The sequence below is a fragment of the Corvus moneduloides genome, unplaced genomic scaffold, assembly GCF_009650955.1.
Source record: "Corvus moneduloides isolate bCorMon1 unplaced genomic scaffold, bCorMon1.pri scaffold_98_arrow_ctg1, whole genome shotgun sequence".
NCBI lineage: Eukaryota > Metazoa > Chordata > Aves > Passeriformes > Corvidae > Corvus > Corvus moneduloides.
The window spans coordinates 160,650-174,073 of NW_022436939.1; the positions used below are offsets into that span (position 1 = coordinate 160,650).

A 13,424-nucleotide genomic window follows, 5' to 3' on the forward strand; every position below is an offset into this window, starting at 1 on the left:
TTATCCCCTTCTCCAGTACATGGATGTTTTGATTGGGCAGGGCCAGCTCGATTGGTAGAGCCTCAGATATTAACTGACCAGGTGGCCTTTGCTAAATGGAGATCCCAATGTTTGAAGGGCTAAAAAAAAAATTAACTCTATTTTAGCAACTCTGTCTTGGCTGAAACTAGGACAGCTGTGCTGGTGGGGAGGCTTCAAAGGGGTGTTGGAAGATGGATGCAAACAAGAGGAATGAGAAGGTCTGGAAGCAGAAACACCTCATGGGGAGAGATGTGGGAATGGGGCTATCAGCTTATTCTGGGGAAGGTTCAAGGGTGACCTCTGCATCAGAGCAGTGCTGGTGTGGGAACTCCTTTTGTCTCTGCAGCATTGAAGAGGCTGAAACAGGGAGAAAAATTGCCATGAAGGGGAACAGGGAGGGCTCCCCGATGAGCTTTGTCGCATCCCAGCCCAGCCTGGGAGTGACCCCTGGCACAGGGGCTGCTGCAGGAAGCTCCCCTTCCCTCCTCTCCCCCTCCACTCCTCTCTCTCCTGTCCTGGGGACACAGGCGGTGTGGAGATCCCAAAGTGCCACCTGCACAGCTCCTGGCTGGCAGCAGATGTGATCCCAAGCTGTCACAGGACCTGCAGAGCTGCAGGATGCCTCAGCCTGAGTGCCTGGGGCTGCTTGGTGTCGAGGTGTCTAGGTGCCGCATCTGGGATGCTGATCTCTGTGCCCATTCTCTCCCAGCCCACATCACCAGAGCAGATCCTGGAGATGTTGGTCAAGGGCAATAAAAACCAGCGCAGCATCACACCAAGGCCAGTGCCACCTCCTCCCACTCCCATGCCATCATCCAGGTGAGTGCTGCTGGCAGTGGTACTGCTCTGATCAGTGCTGGAAATGGAGCTAGGAAGCTGCTGGGACCAACATCCCAGGGCTGTCCCCCTCAGCGCTAAGCCGGCAATGACACACTCCAGGACTCTGTCAAAGTGCTCCCTGGTTTCTTGGTGCAAATTTGCCAGTGGATTTCAATTCCAGCCATGTACTTCCCTGATTTTGCAGGGCTGTCACAACTGCCTGGGCAGATGGAGGCTCTGGTTATCACTTCAGCCTGAACCTATTGCCTCACCCGTTGCTGCTTGCAGGACAGTAATCCAGGTGTCTGGATGCTTTTCCAGGCCCTTGGAAAGGTGACCAGCTGTACCAGTCTCCACCACTGAACATGGGAGCTGCTGATTCTTTTCCATAACTCTGTCCCTTCCTGCCAGATCCCTTCCCTGGCTTTGCTCTTTGTGTCATCTCCAGGTGTTTGGCTCATCCTCACAGTGTGCCAGGTTCCTCTCCTACTCCTGCCCCATCCTCCAGCGTGATACAAACGACTGAGCCAATTATGTAAGAACAGGGAATTTATTACAGAATTATAAAGTTAACAACTGGAGACCCAAAATGTCGATTTGCCTGTCCACAAAACAAAGGAGCAGCACCGGGTGCTTAAACCCTGGTAGGGTATGGCCAGAGGCACGCCCACAGGACTGGGGAGATACATTTTATACCCCAGAGCTGGGGATGGCCCCTCCCTGGACCCCTCCCCTTTAGTCTGTTCCAGTAGGCTCGTTGGTATCCAGGGTTCGTCTGATTGGGTCAGGATGATCCAATGGGGTTTGCCTCTTGCTCCCCTTATGCTAATGATGATTGGCACCCATGCCACTCCCCTTTTAACAAAGTCCAGAAACTTCTCTGACAAACCTCTAATAATACAATACAACACATTAACTTCCATTACAACAAACTTGTTTCCCCAATTAATGCCCTTATTAACATGTGCAGAAACCAACAAACTTATCAACCTCTCAATTACGAAGCCCAACTCCCTATATCTGTTTACAACACAGCGTGATCCACTGCCCATCCCATGGGAAACATGGAGCCCTGGTCCGGCTAGTGCTGCTGCTCCAACCAGCCTCCCCAAGGGCGTGTGGAGCAACCGTAGCTTCAGCCATCTCTGCCCTCACAGAGCCAGGTGAAGCAGCGGGACCGACCCCGCTGTTGGCTTTGCTGGGAATCTGCATGTGGCCAAGGTGAGCCTGACTGACCTGGCGGGCTTGGAGTGAGCCTGGGTCACCAAGGACTGGGAGAAAACAGGGAGAAAACAGGGAGAGGGGCTGTGGGAGGGACCAGCATCAATCGCTCACTGCTGGCCCTCGACAGCGTCATCCGCCTGCTGGCCAGAGGTAAGGGAAGGTTGTTCCCGGTCTGGCACTGCCGGGCTCTGCCTGTCCGGGGACAGGCCCGGGTGGGACATCCCCGACCACCCCAGGGCCGAGAGCTGAGCAGAGCTTCAGTCTCTTGGGACAGAGCAGGCAGAGCCACGTCCTGCTCTGGGGCAGCAGCTGATGCGCTTGCGGAAGGACTCTCTGGGCCGCAGTTGCCACAGCCCTGTGATCACGGCCATGAGCCTGCTGGGCTGGTCGGCCCGGACACCTGCAGCACGCTTTGGTTCGCTAGCCAAGCCAGGCATATCCTGCTGCTGGTGAGGCTCAGGCGGGAGCGAGACAGGGACCTGCCTGGGAGCTGCTGAGTAGGGGGCCAGGACAGTACATGGCGGGATGGATTGGTGGGTGCCTCCCGTATCCCACTGGAACTTCCCCACCCTCAGGGTGCTGCTATGGGCAGAAGCAGCTGATTGAGCTCCAGCAGCATGTGCCCAGGAAGAGCCGGACATGCAAAAGCTGCAGCTCCCACGTGTCTGCAAACACCGGGAAAAGGAACTGAGTGATGAAGCATTTGCTGCATTTGAACATTGAGGTCCACCTTGCTCCCTCTTTTCCTCTGAATCTCCCCAAACTGGGCCAAGAGACACTTCAGAGACAGAGTCCAAGAAGTGGGTATTTGCTTTATTCAGCGCCAAGTGCGTGGGGGATCGCTCCTCCTAATACACACACACGGCACTTATTACAACACTGTATTATGGGTAAAATTCATGAATAGTCATCACATTCCTTGGGATAGGAGTGGTTACAGAAATTAGCTCTGGGAAGTCATTAATATCATTAGCATATGTGCCACACATGCATGGTGTGTCCTGGTGGTCGCACTGAGGAAGGCTCCTCTTCTTCCTCGGGGGTCTTTCTGATGAAGATCAGTAGTCTTCATCACAATGCACTTTTTATCTTTCTTTCTGGAGTATGCGCAGTTCTTCACTGGATGATTCAGCGATCTCTGTGCTGGTTTCAAGTAAATTCTTGTTCCTCTTATCTTGACAAGATGAAGGTGAATCCTGCTGCTTAGGTTTTGTAATTAACATTTGCTGTCTCCCAACAGTTATGTTATGTGCTTACATGAGTTAACTCTGGATCAATCTTATCACCTCCTCCTCCTTCCCCTTTTCCTCATTACTGTCATCCCAACTGCTCATTTCTCAGAGGACAACCAGGGATTTTGGGACAAACCCATTTTTTTTAATTGGGAATGTGTGGATACAAAACTGCTGCTAGCAAGGATTTTCTTGCTATTTTCTAAGCCTGTGAGAGACTTTTCTCTCTCACAGAAGAGGTAGCAGAGTTATGTAAACAACCAAGCCACCTGCAACCTTGAAAAGTCTTGTTTATGGTACAGTAGAAAAATATTTTGACAATGGATGTTTTAGGATTTTAGCCAATCACCCCAAGGGGTGGCTGATCCTTTGTCCAATTAGACTATGAAGAAAAAAGTCTATAAAAGAGTTTGTAAAATAATTAAATGAATAAATCTTGCTGCACAGTTCCTGCCTGCTGGATTTTCTCTCCACCTCCCTACGGCTGCGGGACATGGTAATATACCCTAGGGCATTTTTTAATAGGAATGTCCCCAGGGATCCCCATTACACTAGGGTGAGGCCACTCTAGAGCAGCTGCTCTCTATCCCCACAATCTTTCTCCCCCTCCTCCTCCTCCTCCCCCCCCTTTTCCTCCTCCTCCTTCTCCTCCTCCTTCTCTTCCTCCTTCTCCTCCTCCTTCTCCCTCTTGTTACCTTCATCCCCACTGTCCAGAGCACATTCCCAAGAGAAAAGCCGGTGATTTTGGGGCAGAAAACTGCTTTTCTGAGAGGCAACCTTCACAGGGGTCCCAGTCATAGGGCAACCTCTCTCCTTGCCCCCCCTCTTCTTCTCCTCCTTCTCCTCTTCCTCCTTGCTGCCATCATTCCCACTCCACAGGGCACCTTCCCCAGATAAAAAATGGTGATTTTGGGCCAGAAAGTTGCTTTCCTGAGGGAGAACTTCCCCAGGGCTCCCAGATGCACCAGGGCACCCTTCCTCCCTGCCCCCCCTCTCCCTCTCCTCCTCCTCCTCGTCTCCCCCACTCAGGGCACACCTGAGCTTTGCCCAGAACAGGGGCTGTGCAGGGGGCTCCGGGGGCCAACGCAGGTGTGTGCGCCGCAGCAGCACACGACGCATGTGGTGGAAGGCTGAGAGCTCAGCCTCAGGGATGTCCTCGAGGAACACGAGGACAAGGACATCGCGCAGCTCATCAAAGAGGCGATAGCTGGCCATCTGGATCTCCAGTGAGCACCACTCGCTGCGTAGGTACCCACGGCTCACCACGCACACCGTGTGCCGGCTGTTGTACACAGCGTCCACAATGTTGTCCACTATGGCGCGGCCAGGGCGAAAGTCACGGTGGTGCAGGCAGAGACGCAGGGCTCCGCGCTCCAGCTCAGGCACCAGCTCCTCCAGCACCCACCGCTCATCCCCGGAGTTGTAGGACACAAAGGTGTCGTAGGTGTAGTGCCGCTGCTCCCGCCGCCAGCGCCCGCGTGCCCACGCATGCAGCAGGAACAGCTGGTAGCGCAGCCGCCAGTACCCACGGTGGTGCAGCAGTGGCAGCACCAGCAGCAGCAGCACAGCCGGTGCTGTCCCTGCAAACAGGTACAGCCCCATACCCAGGTAGCACACACGCGTGTCAAAGCAGTGCAGGTATGCGGAGGCGCCACCCGTCTCACCACAGGTGTAGTTATACAGGTAGACCACCTGCACGGGCCCACGTGCCAGCCAGCCAGGCAGCCAGGCATTGGCACAGCTGCAACTCAGCGGGCACTTGCGCAGGTCCAGGTAGCGCAGGGCGGGCAGGCATGTGGCCAGAGTCATATCCAGTGCACGCAGCTCGTTTTTGGCCAGGCGCAGCTCCTTCAGTTGCGTCAGGTTGCCAAAGACCTCAGGGCCGAGGCTGCGCAATCCTGCACTCTCCAGGTTCAAGCTGCGCAGTTGGCTCAGGTTCTTGAAGATGCCGGCGGGCAGGTGGCCCATCCCGCCATTGCTGTCAGCCAGTGTCAGGTACTGCAGCTGCGCCAGGTCATCGAAGGCATCGGCGGGGATGGCCGAGAGTGAATTCTGTGACAGGTAGAGCGAGCGCAAGGCACTGAGGCCCTGGAAGAAGCGTTGCGGCACCACGCGCATCCCATAGGGCTGCTGTGCCTGCAGCTTCAGGTCATAGAGGTTCTGCAGGTAGCGGAAAGGTGGCGGCTGCCGCAGGTGTCGGCTCAGGTAGCGCAGCGCGTTGGCGCGCAGGTCCAGCACGCCCAGTGTCACCTGCACCGGCTGGAATGCTGCCGCGCTCACCTCCAGCAGCCGGTTGCGGTCCAGGTAGAGCCGGTAAAGCCGCGGGAGGCCCTGGAACGCCATGGCTGCCAAGTGCCGCAGGTTGTTCCCACCCAGGTCAAGGGTCTGCAGGTGGTCAAGCCCCTTGAAGGCACCAGGGAAGAGCACAGCCACTCGGTTGTTGCGCAGGTTGAGGTCTTCCAGCTGGTGCAGGTCAGCAAAGGAGCCGGGCAGGAGGTCGGTGAGCAGGTTGTTGTCAAGGCGCAGGTGCCGCAGGTCGTGGAGTCCACGCAGCGCTGCGCGGTCCAGCCGTGCCAGCCCATTCACGTCCAGCCGCAGCTGCCGCAGCGCTGGTGCATTATCAAAGGCACCCGCACCAGCCACTAGGATGCGGTTGAAGCGCAGGGACACATTGTGGAGCTGGTGCAGAACCGGGGTCCCATGGCACGATGGCAGCCGCTGCAGCAGGTTGTGCTCAGCCACCAGCTCGCCCAGTGCTGCGCGCTGTGCCTGGGTCAGCAGCCGCCCTACGCAGCCCAAGTGCCGCAGCCGGTTGCCAGACACGTCCAGGGCGCTCAGCACCGGACAATTGGCCAGAGCTCCATCGGGCATTGCTGTGAGCCCCACATGCTGCAGCCGCAGCCTCTGCAGCCGTGGCCCTGTCAGCTGCTGGCACAGGTACTCCAAGCCCCTTTTGTCCACCTGCAGCCCTGACACGTCCACATGGCGTGGGGAGACTCCAGCCATGTGCAGCAGCTGCACCACGTCCAGTGGGTTCCCAGCCAGGTACAAGTGTGTCAGGTTGTGCAGGCACAGGTGAGCGAGCGGTGCAGGGTCCGAGATGTTGTTGTAGGACAGGTCGAGCACACGCAGCCCTGGGGGCATCACCCCAGGGGTTGCCCCTGAAAGAGCTCCTAGGGAGTTGTTGCAGAGGTGCAGGACCCTCAGCGTGGGCGGCAGCCCTGGGCCCAGTGTCGACAGCATGTTGCCACACAGGTCGAGCAGGTCCAGGTGTGTCAGATGCCCCACGGCCATGGCCACAGGCTCCAGCGCACTGAGCCAGCCGCCCCGAAGCCAGAGCATGCTGAGTGTGGCCAGAGGCCAGAAAGCCCTGGGGGCCACCTTCTGCAGTGGGTTGTGGTCCAGCCGCAGTGTGCTCAGATTACCCAGCCCAATGAACACACCTGTGGCCAGCACAGACATGTTGTTGTGGGCCAGGTCTAGGTGGGCCAGTGCTGACAGCCCCCAGAAAGCCCCTGGGGCCAGGAATTCCAGCTGGTTGTGGGTCAAATCAAGGGTATAGAGCCACGGCAGGTGGGCAAAGGCACCGGGGGGCACCTGGCGCAAGGTGTTGACGGAGAGGTTGAGGGATGTGGCAGTGGAGGGGAGGTCACCCACTGCAGCCTCCACGGTGCTCAGGAAGCGCTGGATGCAGCGGAACAGCCCAGGGTCCCATGGCGCCTGGATGCAGTTGCGGAAGCCATAGGGAAAGACCCCTCCAGGCACCATCACCAATGTCACCAGCATCACCAGCAGCGGGGTGCACATCCTGACACACTCTGGGAAGATCCTGGATGCAGTGGGGGAGAGAGTAGGATGAGGCATGTCCTTGGTATCCCAGAGACCCCCTTTGAGGCCCAGGGACCACACTTTGGGCTCAGGGACTCTCCCCACATCAGCCTAGGGATCCCCCTTGCAACCCAGGGACCCCACCACCATCCCAGAGACCCCGCTCAGGGCCCAGGGACCCCTCATCCACACCCCAGAGACCCCCACCAGAATGCCAGGATCCCCACTCAAGGCCCAGGGACCCCTCATCCACACCCCAGAGAACCTCACCAGAATGCCAGGATCCCCATTCAGGGTCCAAGGACCCTTCATCCACACCTCAGCGACCCACACATGCACTCCAGGGATGCCGTTCAGGGCCCAGAGACCCCCCACCCACTCCCATGACCCCCATCAGGGCCAAAGAACCTCCACACACCCCAAGGACCCCTTGCCCCCAGTCCCAAGGGGTTTTAGGGACCTCCACCTCCCCATCAGGTTCCCACCGTGCCACTGCCTCTGCTTTGGGCGATTTTGAGGTTAGAAAAGGGAAGTTTGGGGTATCGCTTTGTGTCACCACTGTCCCACCCGCCTCCCTGTGACGTGGGTGGGGGAGTGGTGACACAAATCCTGACTGGACGGATTTAGGGGTCCCCGGGCGGCTGGCAAGAGTACGAGGCCGCACAGCTGGGTCACCCCCCGGTGCAGCCCCGCAAAGTCTGGGGGGTCCCTGGGACACCCAGGCCTCTGGCCCCCCCCCCACCCCCCCCGCTGGCCCCGCTGCCACGTGCTGCTCTTTGTTCCTCTTCCCCTTCCGCAGACTGAACCACCTGGTTTTGGTTCCTTCGGGGGAAATACTGAGGTGTACTGGGTTATACTCTCTTATACTGGGCTATACTGAACTAAATTGGTCTATACTGGGTTCTGCTGGGTTGTACTGAGTTATACTGGACTGTGCTGGGTGACAGTGGGCCATACTGGGCCATACTGGGCCATACTGGTCTGTATTGGGTTGTAACGGGACAGAGGCGCTGCCCCGATGAGGCGCAGGGGGCGGGGCCTGGCATGCGGGCGTGGCCTACACGGAATGTGGCCCCGCCAGGGGCGTGGTCCGTGGGGGCGGGGCCAGCGCTCAGGGTGGGCCCTATCGGGCCTGGGGGGCTGGCGGGTAGGGGTGCATCGAGACGGGGGGGCACAATTGGGTCTGGGGGGATTATGAGCAGGCTCGGGGGATTTGGGGGGGCTGCAGGGACTGTGCTATGCAGCGGCCGCCGCTTCCGCTCCGTGCACGAGCGCTGGTGGTACGTAGCCCTCAGCAAATGCGGGGGGAGTACCCCCCATGTGCCCCCGGGAAGCCCCTGCCCCCCAGGGCGATGGGCTGGAGCTGGAGTATGAGATAGTGCTGACCAACGGGGATTCTTTCCGGATGCGGCACTTCTCGGCCGAGGAGTTCAGTGTGGCCGCAGCCGGGGGGGAAAGGCAGTGGGAGGGGGGCTGCAGTGCATCGAGATCAGGGTATATTGGGGGTTATGGGGTCTCGGGGGTTTATTGGGGTCTGGGGGGTCTTCAGGGTCTGGGGGGGCTGACGGGATTAGGGTACATTGGGGTCTGGGGGTATATTGGGAGTTATGGTGGTCTGGGGGGCTGCAGGGATTGGGGTGCATTGAGATAGGACGTATATGAGGGTCTGGAGGGCTTTATTGGGTTGGGGGGCTGGAAGGATTGGGATGCATCAGTATTGGGGGATATATTGGAGGTTATTGAGGTCTGGGGAACCTGAGGGGTTTGGGGTACCTTGGGATTGATGGTGGGGCTGCAATGCAGGGGGCATCTGTGGTGGGCAGACCCTGGTGGGTATTGGGGGCCTCATGGGGTGAACCCCTTCTCACCCCACCCCCCACCTTCCCCAGGCATCCTGGAGACAGACATCACCTTCATCTTCATTGTCATCCTCACCTTATTCATCAGTGAGGGACTGGGGGGAACTCTGAGCTTCGAGGGGGGACTGGGAGGAGCCCGTGCTTTGAGAGATTCTGTGCTGACCCCTACAACCCCCCAAGACCTATTCTAGGGATGGCAGCTACTCCACACCACCTACAAGATGCTCAAGGTGGCTGCCAGCATGGAGCATGAAGGGGGAGCTTGGGGGGCTATGGGCAGGCTTGTGTATTGGGTTGAACCTGAGTTGATGGACAGTCTTTTAGACCAATGACGCTTCTCACAATTTACATATTTAAACCGCACGGAAAGGCGGGATTTCCCTTTTGTCCGAGCTCGCCTGCTGGAAGGTGGGGGGGCTCCGAGCCTCCAGGCCCCACCGGGCCGGGCCGGGGCCACTGCCCCTTTCCCCCTTTCCCAACACTGCGGCACAGACCCTGGGTCGCTGGGGGGGACTGTCCCAGAGCCGCAGGCAGCTAAAACCAGCCATGGACTGCTCACAGCTAAACCCATCCGGCGCGGCTTCTGGGGACAGGCGGGTCCTTCTCCTCTCCATGCGGAGCCGGCAGAGCCAGCGGGAGCCGGCGAGCCTCCTGTCTGCAGCCAGCACACTTCGTGCTGAACTGAAGAGGACACCACACAGCCAGCAGCACAGAGGGAGCGAGGCTTTCCCCACCGTAAAGCCTGAACAAGAACACTCTTCAACGTGGCGGCTTCAGAGTCAGAGAGAAAGAGAAGTGAGTCCTGTGGGACGGAGCTGGAAATGGCGACGGGAGAAAAGAGGGCGGTGCCACGATTCTGGCGCGCAGCTTAAAACCCTTCTTGCATGCCGTGGTAAGAAACTGTAATACCACAAACTGTTTGTCTCTTTAATCCATTTGAAGAACATGGGGGGATGGAGTATCCTCGTGTGCCTGTGAAGATTGTGAAGAGTGCCTATGCCAGGCTATATAGAAGTAGTGAGAGGCTGTTAGAGACTTGTGGCGAAGAAAAGCCTTTGTGTGCAGGCCAAAATAACTTATCCTTAAAAAGATTAATAACCCCATGTGATGGCCCATGTTTTGCAGTGTGAAGGAACTGTGAGATTTTTTCATGGAAGAGATGCTTAATACTGCAGCAGATTTGATTGTTTCCGGGCGGGTCTGCTGTTAGTAGCAGTTTGGGAGCCACATGCAACTGAAGAAACCCCTTTTTTCCTGAAGCATAAGAGAGAGACTTTTCAAGAACTGGAACACTGACTAACATCCCATGTTCTGTTATCCTTTGTGCGAGCTGGGTAAAAGGAGAGAAGTGCTGGAAAAGGGGGGGGAGGGGGGGGAAGGGTTGCTTTAATTTCTTGTTATTTTCTCTTTACTTTTAATTCTCTTAGTACTAAAACTCTTTCATTGTACTGCAATTGTTTAAGGTTTGTGCCTGCTTTGCTTTCTCCTAATTCTTATCTCACAGAAGGAAAATAAGTAAGTAATGAATATTTTGAACCAAAACCACTACACTTAATTGGTGTTTCTGCCCGGTTTCGAACTCAACCTGCTACAGCTTGCTGGGGCCAGGGGCAGCTGGGGGGACTGGGGAGCATCGGGGTCTGTTACCGCTGGCCTGGGCCCTAGGGTATATCACCGTGTCCCGCAGCCATAGGGAGGAGGAGGAGAGAAGATCCAGCAGGCAGGAATTGTGCAGCAAGATTTATTCATTTAATTATTTTACAAACTCTTTTATAGACCTTTTTCTTCATAGTCTAATTGGACAAAGGACCAGCCACCCCTTGGGGTGATTGGCTAAAATCCTAAAACATCCATTGTCAAAATATTTTCCTACTATACCATAAACAAGACTTTTCAAGGTTGCAGGTGGCTTGGTTGTTTACATAACTCTGCTACCTCTTCTGTGAGAGAGAAAAGTCTCTCACAGGCTTAGAAAATAGCAAGAAAATCCTTGCTAGCAGCATTTTTGTATCTACAGGGGTCTGGGGAAGTTATATTGGGATTTGGGGGGTTTTCAGGGATTGGGAAGTGTCGAGGTCCAAGGAGCATATTGGGATTTGGGGGGGCTGGGGGTTCTGGGTGGGCTTGGGGGAGCTTTCACAGGGAAGTATAGGGGTTATGGGGGGGCACAAGGGCACTTTGAGGTCATGGAAGGTGATGAGGGGTTTTGGGGAGTACAGGAGGTATGGGGGTGGACACAGATCCTCATGTGGGGGATGTGACACACATGGGGTGCACAGACCCTCGTGTGGGGGGTGTGATGAAGGGGGGTGCCCAGCCCTCCCCATGCCCCTCCCATCAGCTTCCTCATCTTCCTCATGCTCATCCTGCTGGGCAAGTGCTTTTCCATCACAGGTACCAAGGTGGGTATGGGTTAGGGTTAGGGTAAAGGCTGGGAGGCACAGGGGGCAGCTGTGGGTCACTGTGGGGCAGTCGGGGTCCCTATAAAGCATTTGGAGGGGTCTATGGGGTAGGTTTGGGGGTCTCTGTGGGGTGCCCACAGCATTTGTGCCCTCGGGCCACATCAGACTGGGGAGCTCTGTCCAGCTCTCTGTGTACATGACCTTGTACAGCATCACCCACATCACCCTGCTCACCTACATGGCCCAGGTGAGACCCTCCATGCCCACCTGTATTTCTGCAGTTTGGGGAGGATATGTGGGTATTTGGGGGGTATTTTGGGATGCAGGGGCAGTTCTTTGACCACAAGGAAGTAATTTTTTTTGGGGGGGGGGGGGGGGGGGGGGGCAATTGTTTGACCCCACATCAGGTGCTTTATAATTGTGAGGTTCAGATGAGATCCCCATGCCCACCTGTATTTGGGGAATATGGGGGGCATTTGCAGGGGTATGGGGTATTTGGATGGTGTTTGGGTTTGTGGGGTTTATTTCTGGGGGAGGAGAGGCAGTTTTTGATCCTGGTCAGGTGGTGTACACTTACAAGTCACCTGCTGGGTATGGGCTCATTGTGCTGCAGTTCAGGGTCTTCGGCTGGTTCGGTGATGCCATCGCCATCACTGTCACCATTGTCCCTGAGTACCACTGCTTCTACCTCCCCTTCCTTGGGGCTTATGCCCTCTGGTGAGTGCTGAGGGTAGCTGGAGGGCACCTGAGGTGTCTCACACAGGGGTCTCTCTCACACAGAAGTCTCAGGAGTGTCTCACAGGGGTCTCACAAGGGCCTTCCAAGCAGAAAACTCCTCAAGGAAAAATGGCACTCCAGTTTCCAGTGGGCAAGTCCTCAGGCAGAATTGAAGGGCTGATGTTACCTCTGATCCTCCTGAAGGGACCTCCAGGTCATGTTTACAAGCACTGACCAATGAGTACTGTGACCAGAACTAGAGGGGTCCTGGCTCCAGCCAGGTGTGGAAAAAGGACAGCGGGATCTCTTGGACTGTGTGGATCCATGGCCTGGCACAGCAGGGCCCCAGGAGCACAAGGCTTTACTTGACACTGGTGCCGTCAAGATATGTAGGGGCAGAATCCATCTCTGTTTCTGGGATGACGGGGGATCCCAACAGGGGCTGTACTGGAAGCTGAAGTGCTCCTGACTGGGAATGAAGGGCAAAAACACTCCACTGTGATTGGCCTAGACGCTCCGTGTATCCTTGGCATAGATCACCTCATAGAGGTATTTCAAGGACCCAAAAGGACATCACTGGGCTTTGGGAGAGCTGCTGTGGAATTAGACAGAAGAAATTAAGACAGCTGAATCCCTTGCTTGGTCTTTCAGAGGACCCTTCTGCTGTGGGACTTCTGAGGGTTGAAGAACAGCAGGTACCAATGGCCAGCACAAGTGTCCCATTGGCAACATGGCACCGACTGGGACTTCAGGACCCCATCCATGAGATGATCGATGAACTGGAGGGCTGGGCGTGCTCAGCAGGACTCGCTCGCCCATGCCTGAGTCCAGTGGAGGGTGGACACTGACAGTGGACTGTCATGGCCTAAACAATGGACTGTCACGGCCTGAACAAAGTCACACCGTCACGGAGTGCTGCCATGCTGGAACTTCAGTATGAGCTGGAGTCCAAGGGAGCAAAGTGGTGCCACAGCAGAGGAAGCGAGGAGTTAATAGCCACTGGGAGCTGGCAGAGGGGGGTTTTACCCTTCGCATGCTGACACAAAGAAGCCCAGGTCAATGCTGAAACCCCTCTGGAAGGCGGCACTCAGTGCCCATCACACAATGAAAAAGGGGTAGAGCTCCTCACCCAAAAGGGGCTGTATCCTTCTGTTGCTGTTTAGCAGGCACGCAGGCGAAGGCAAAGAAGAAAGAAAGGGGGCTCTCCGTATGTGTTCCATGCAGGTTTATTCCCATGAAAACACAGGGATGAAGAGACAAATTGGTGGGAGGGTCCAAGGGATCTTATACTGGGTACAGAATAGGTGGGGAAAGGGATCTCA

General features: G+C 56.3%; 2 protein-coding genes across 2 annotated transcripts; one reads left to right on the forward strand and one right to left on the reverse strand.

Annotated features, from left to right (window-relative positions):
* Nucleotides 1-3,926: 3,926 nt before the first annotated feature.
* LOC116439100 (toll-like receptor 13) lies at nt 3,927-7,795 on the reverse strand (the record flags this gene model as incomplete). The annotated part of the gene is made up of 2 exons (XM_032098207.1): nt 7,610-7,795; nt 3,927-7,125 (listed from the first exon to the last, which is right to left on the reverse strand). A coding segment is annotated over exon 2 (3,177 nt), but the record flags the coding sequence as incomplete, so codon positions are not given.
* Nucleotides 7,796-8,347: 552 nt separating this feature from the next.
* On the forward strand, nt 8,348-9,174 carry TMEM145 (transmembrane protein 145). The gene is made up of 2 exons (XM_032098152.1): nt 8,348-8,557; nt 9,014-9,174. The coding sequence occupies exons 1-2, from the start codon at nt 8,443-8,445 to the stop codon at nt 9,172-9,174; spliced, it is 276 nt and encodes a 91-aa protein (XP_031954043.1). The 5' UTR covers nt 8,348-8,442.
* The last annotated feature ends 4,250 nt before the right edge of the window (nt 9,175-13,424 follow it).

What these genes read in the sequence shown, in the direction of transcription:
- TMEM145 (XM_032098152.1), top strand. Translation starts at nt 8,443, where the DNA reads ATGTGCCCCCGGGAAGCCCCTGCCCCCCAGGGCGATGGGCTGGAGCTG. An exon ending in CTTCTCGGCCGAGGAGTTCA is followed by an intron (nt 8,558 to 9,013) that starts GTGTGGCCGCAG and finishes CACCTTCCCCAG; the next exon opens with GCATCCTGGAGACAGACATC.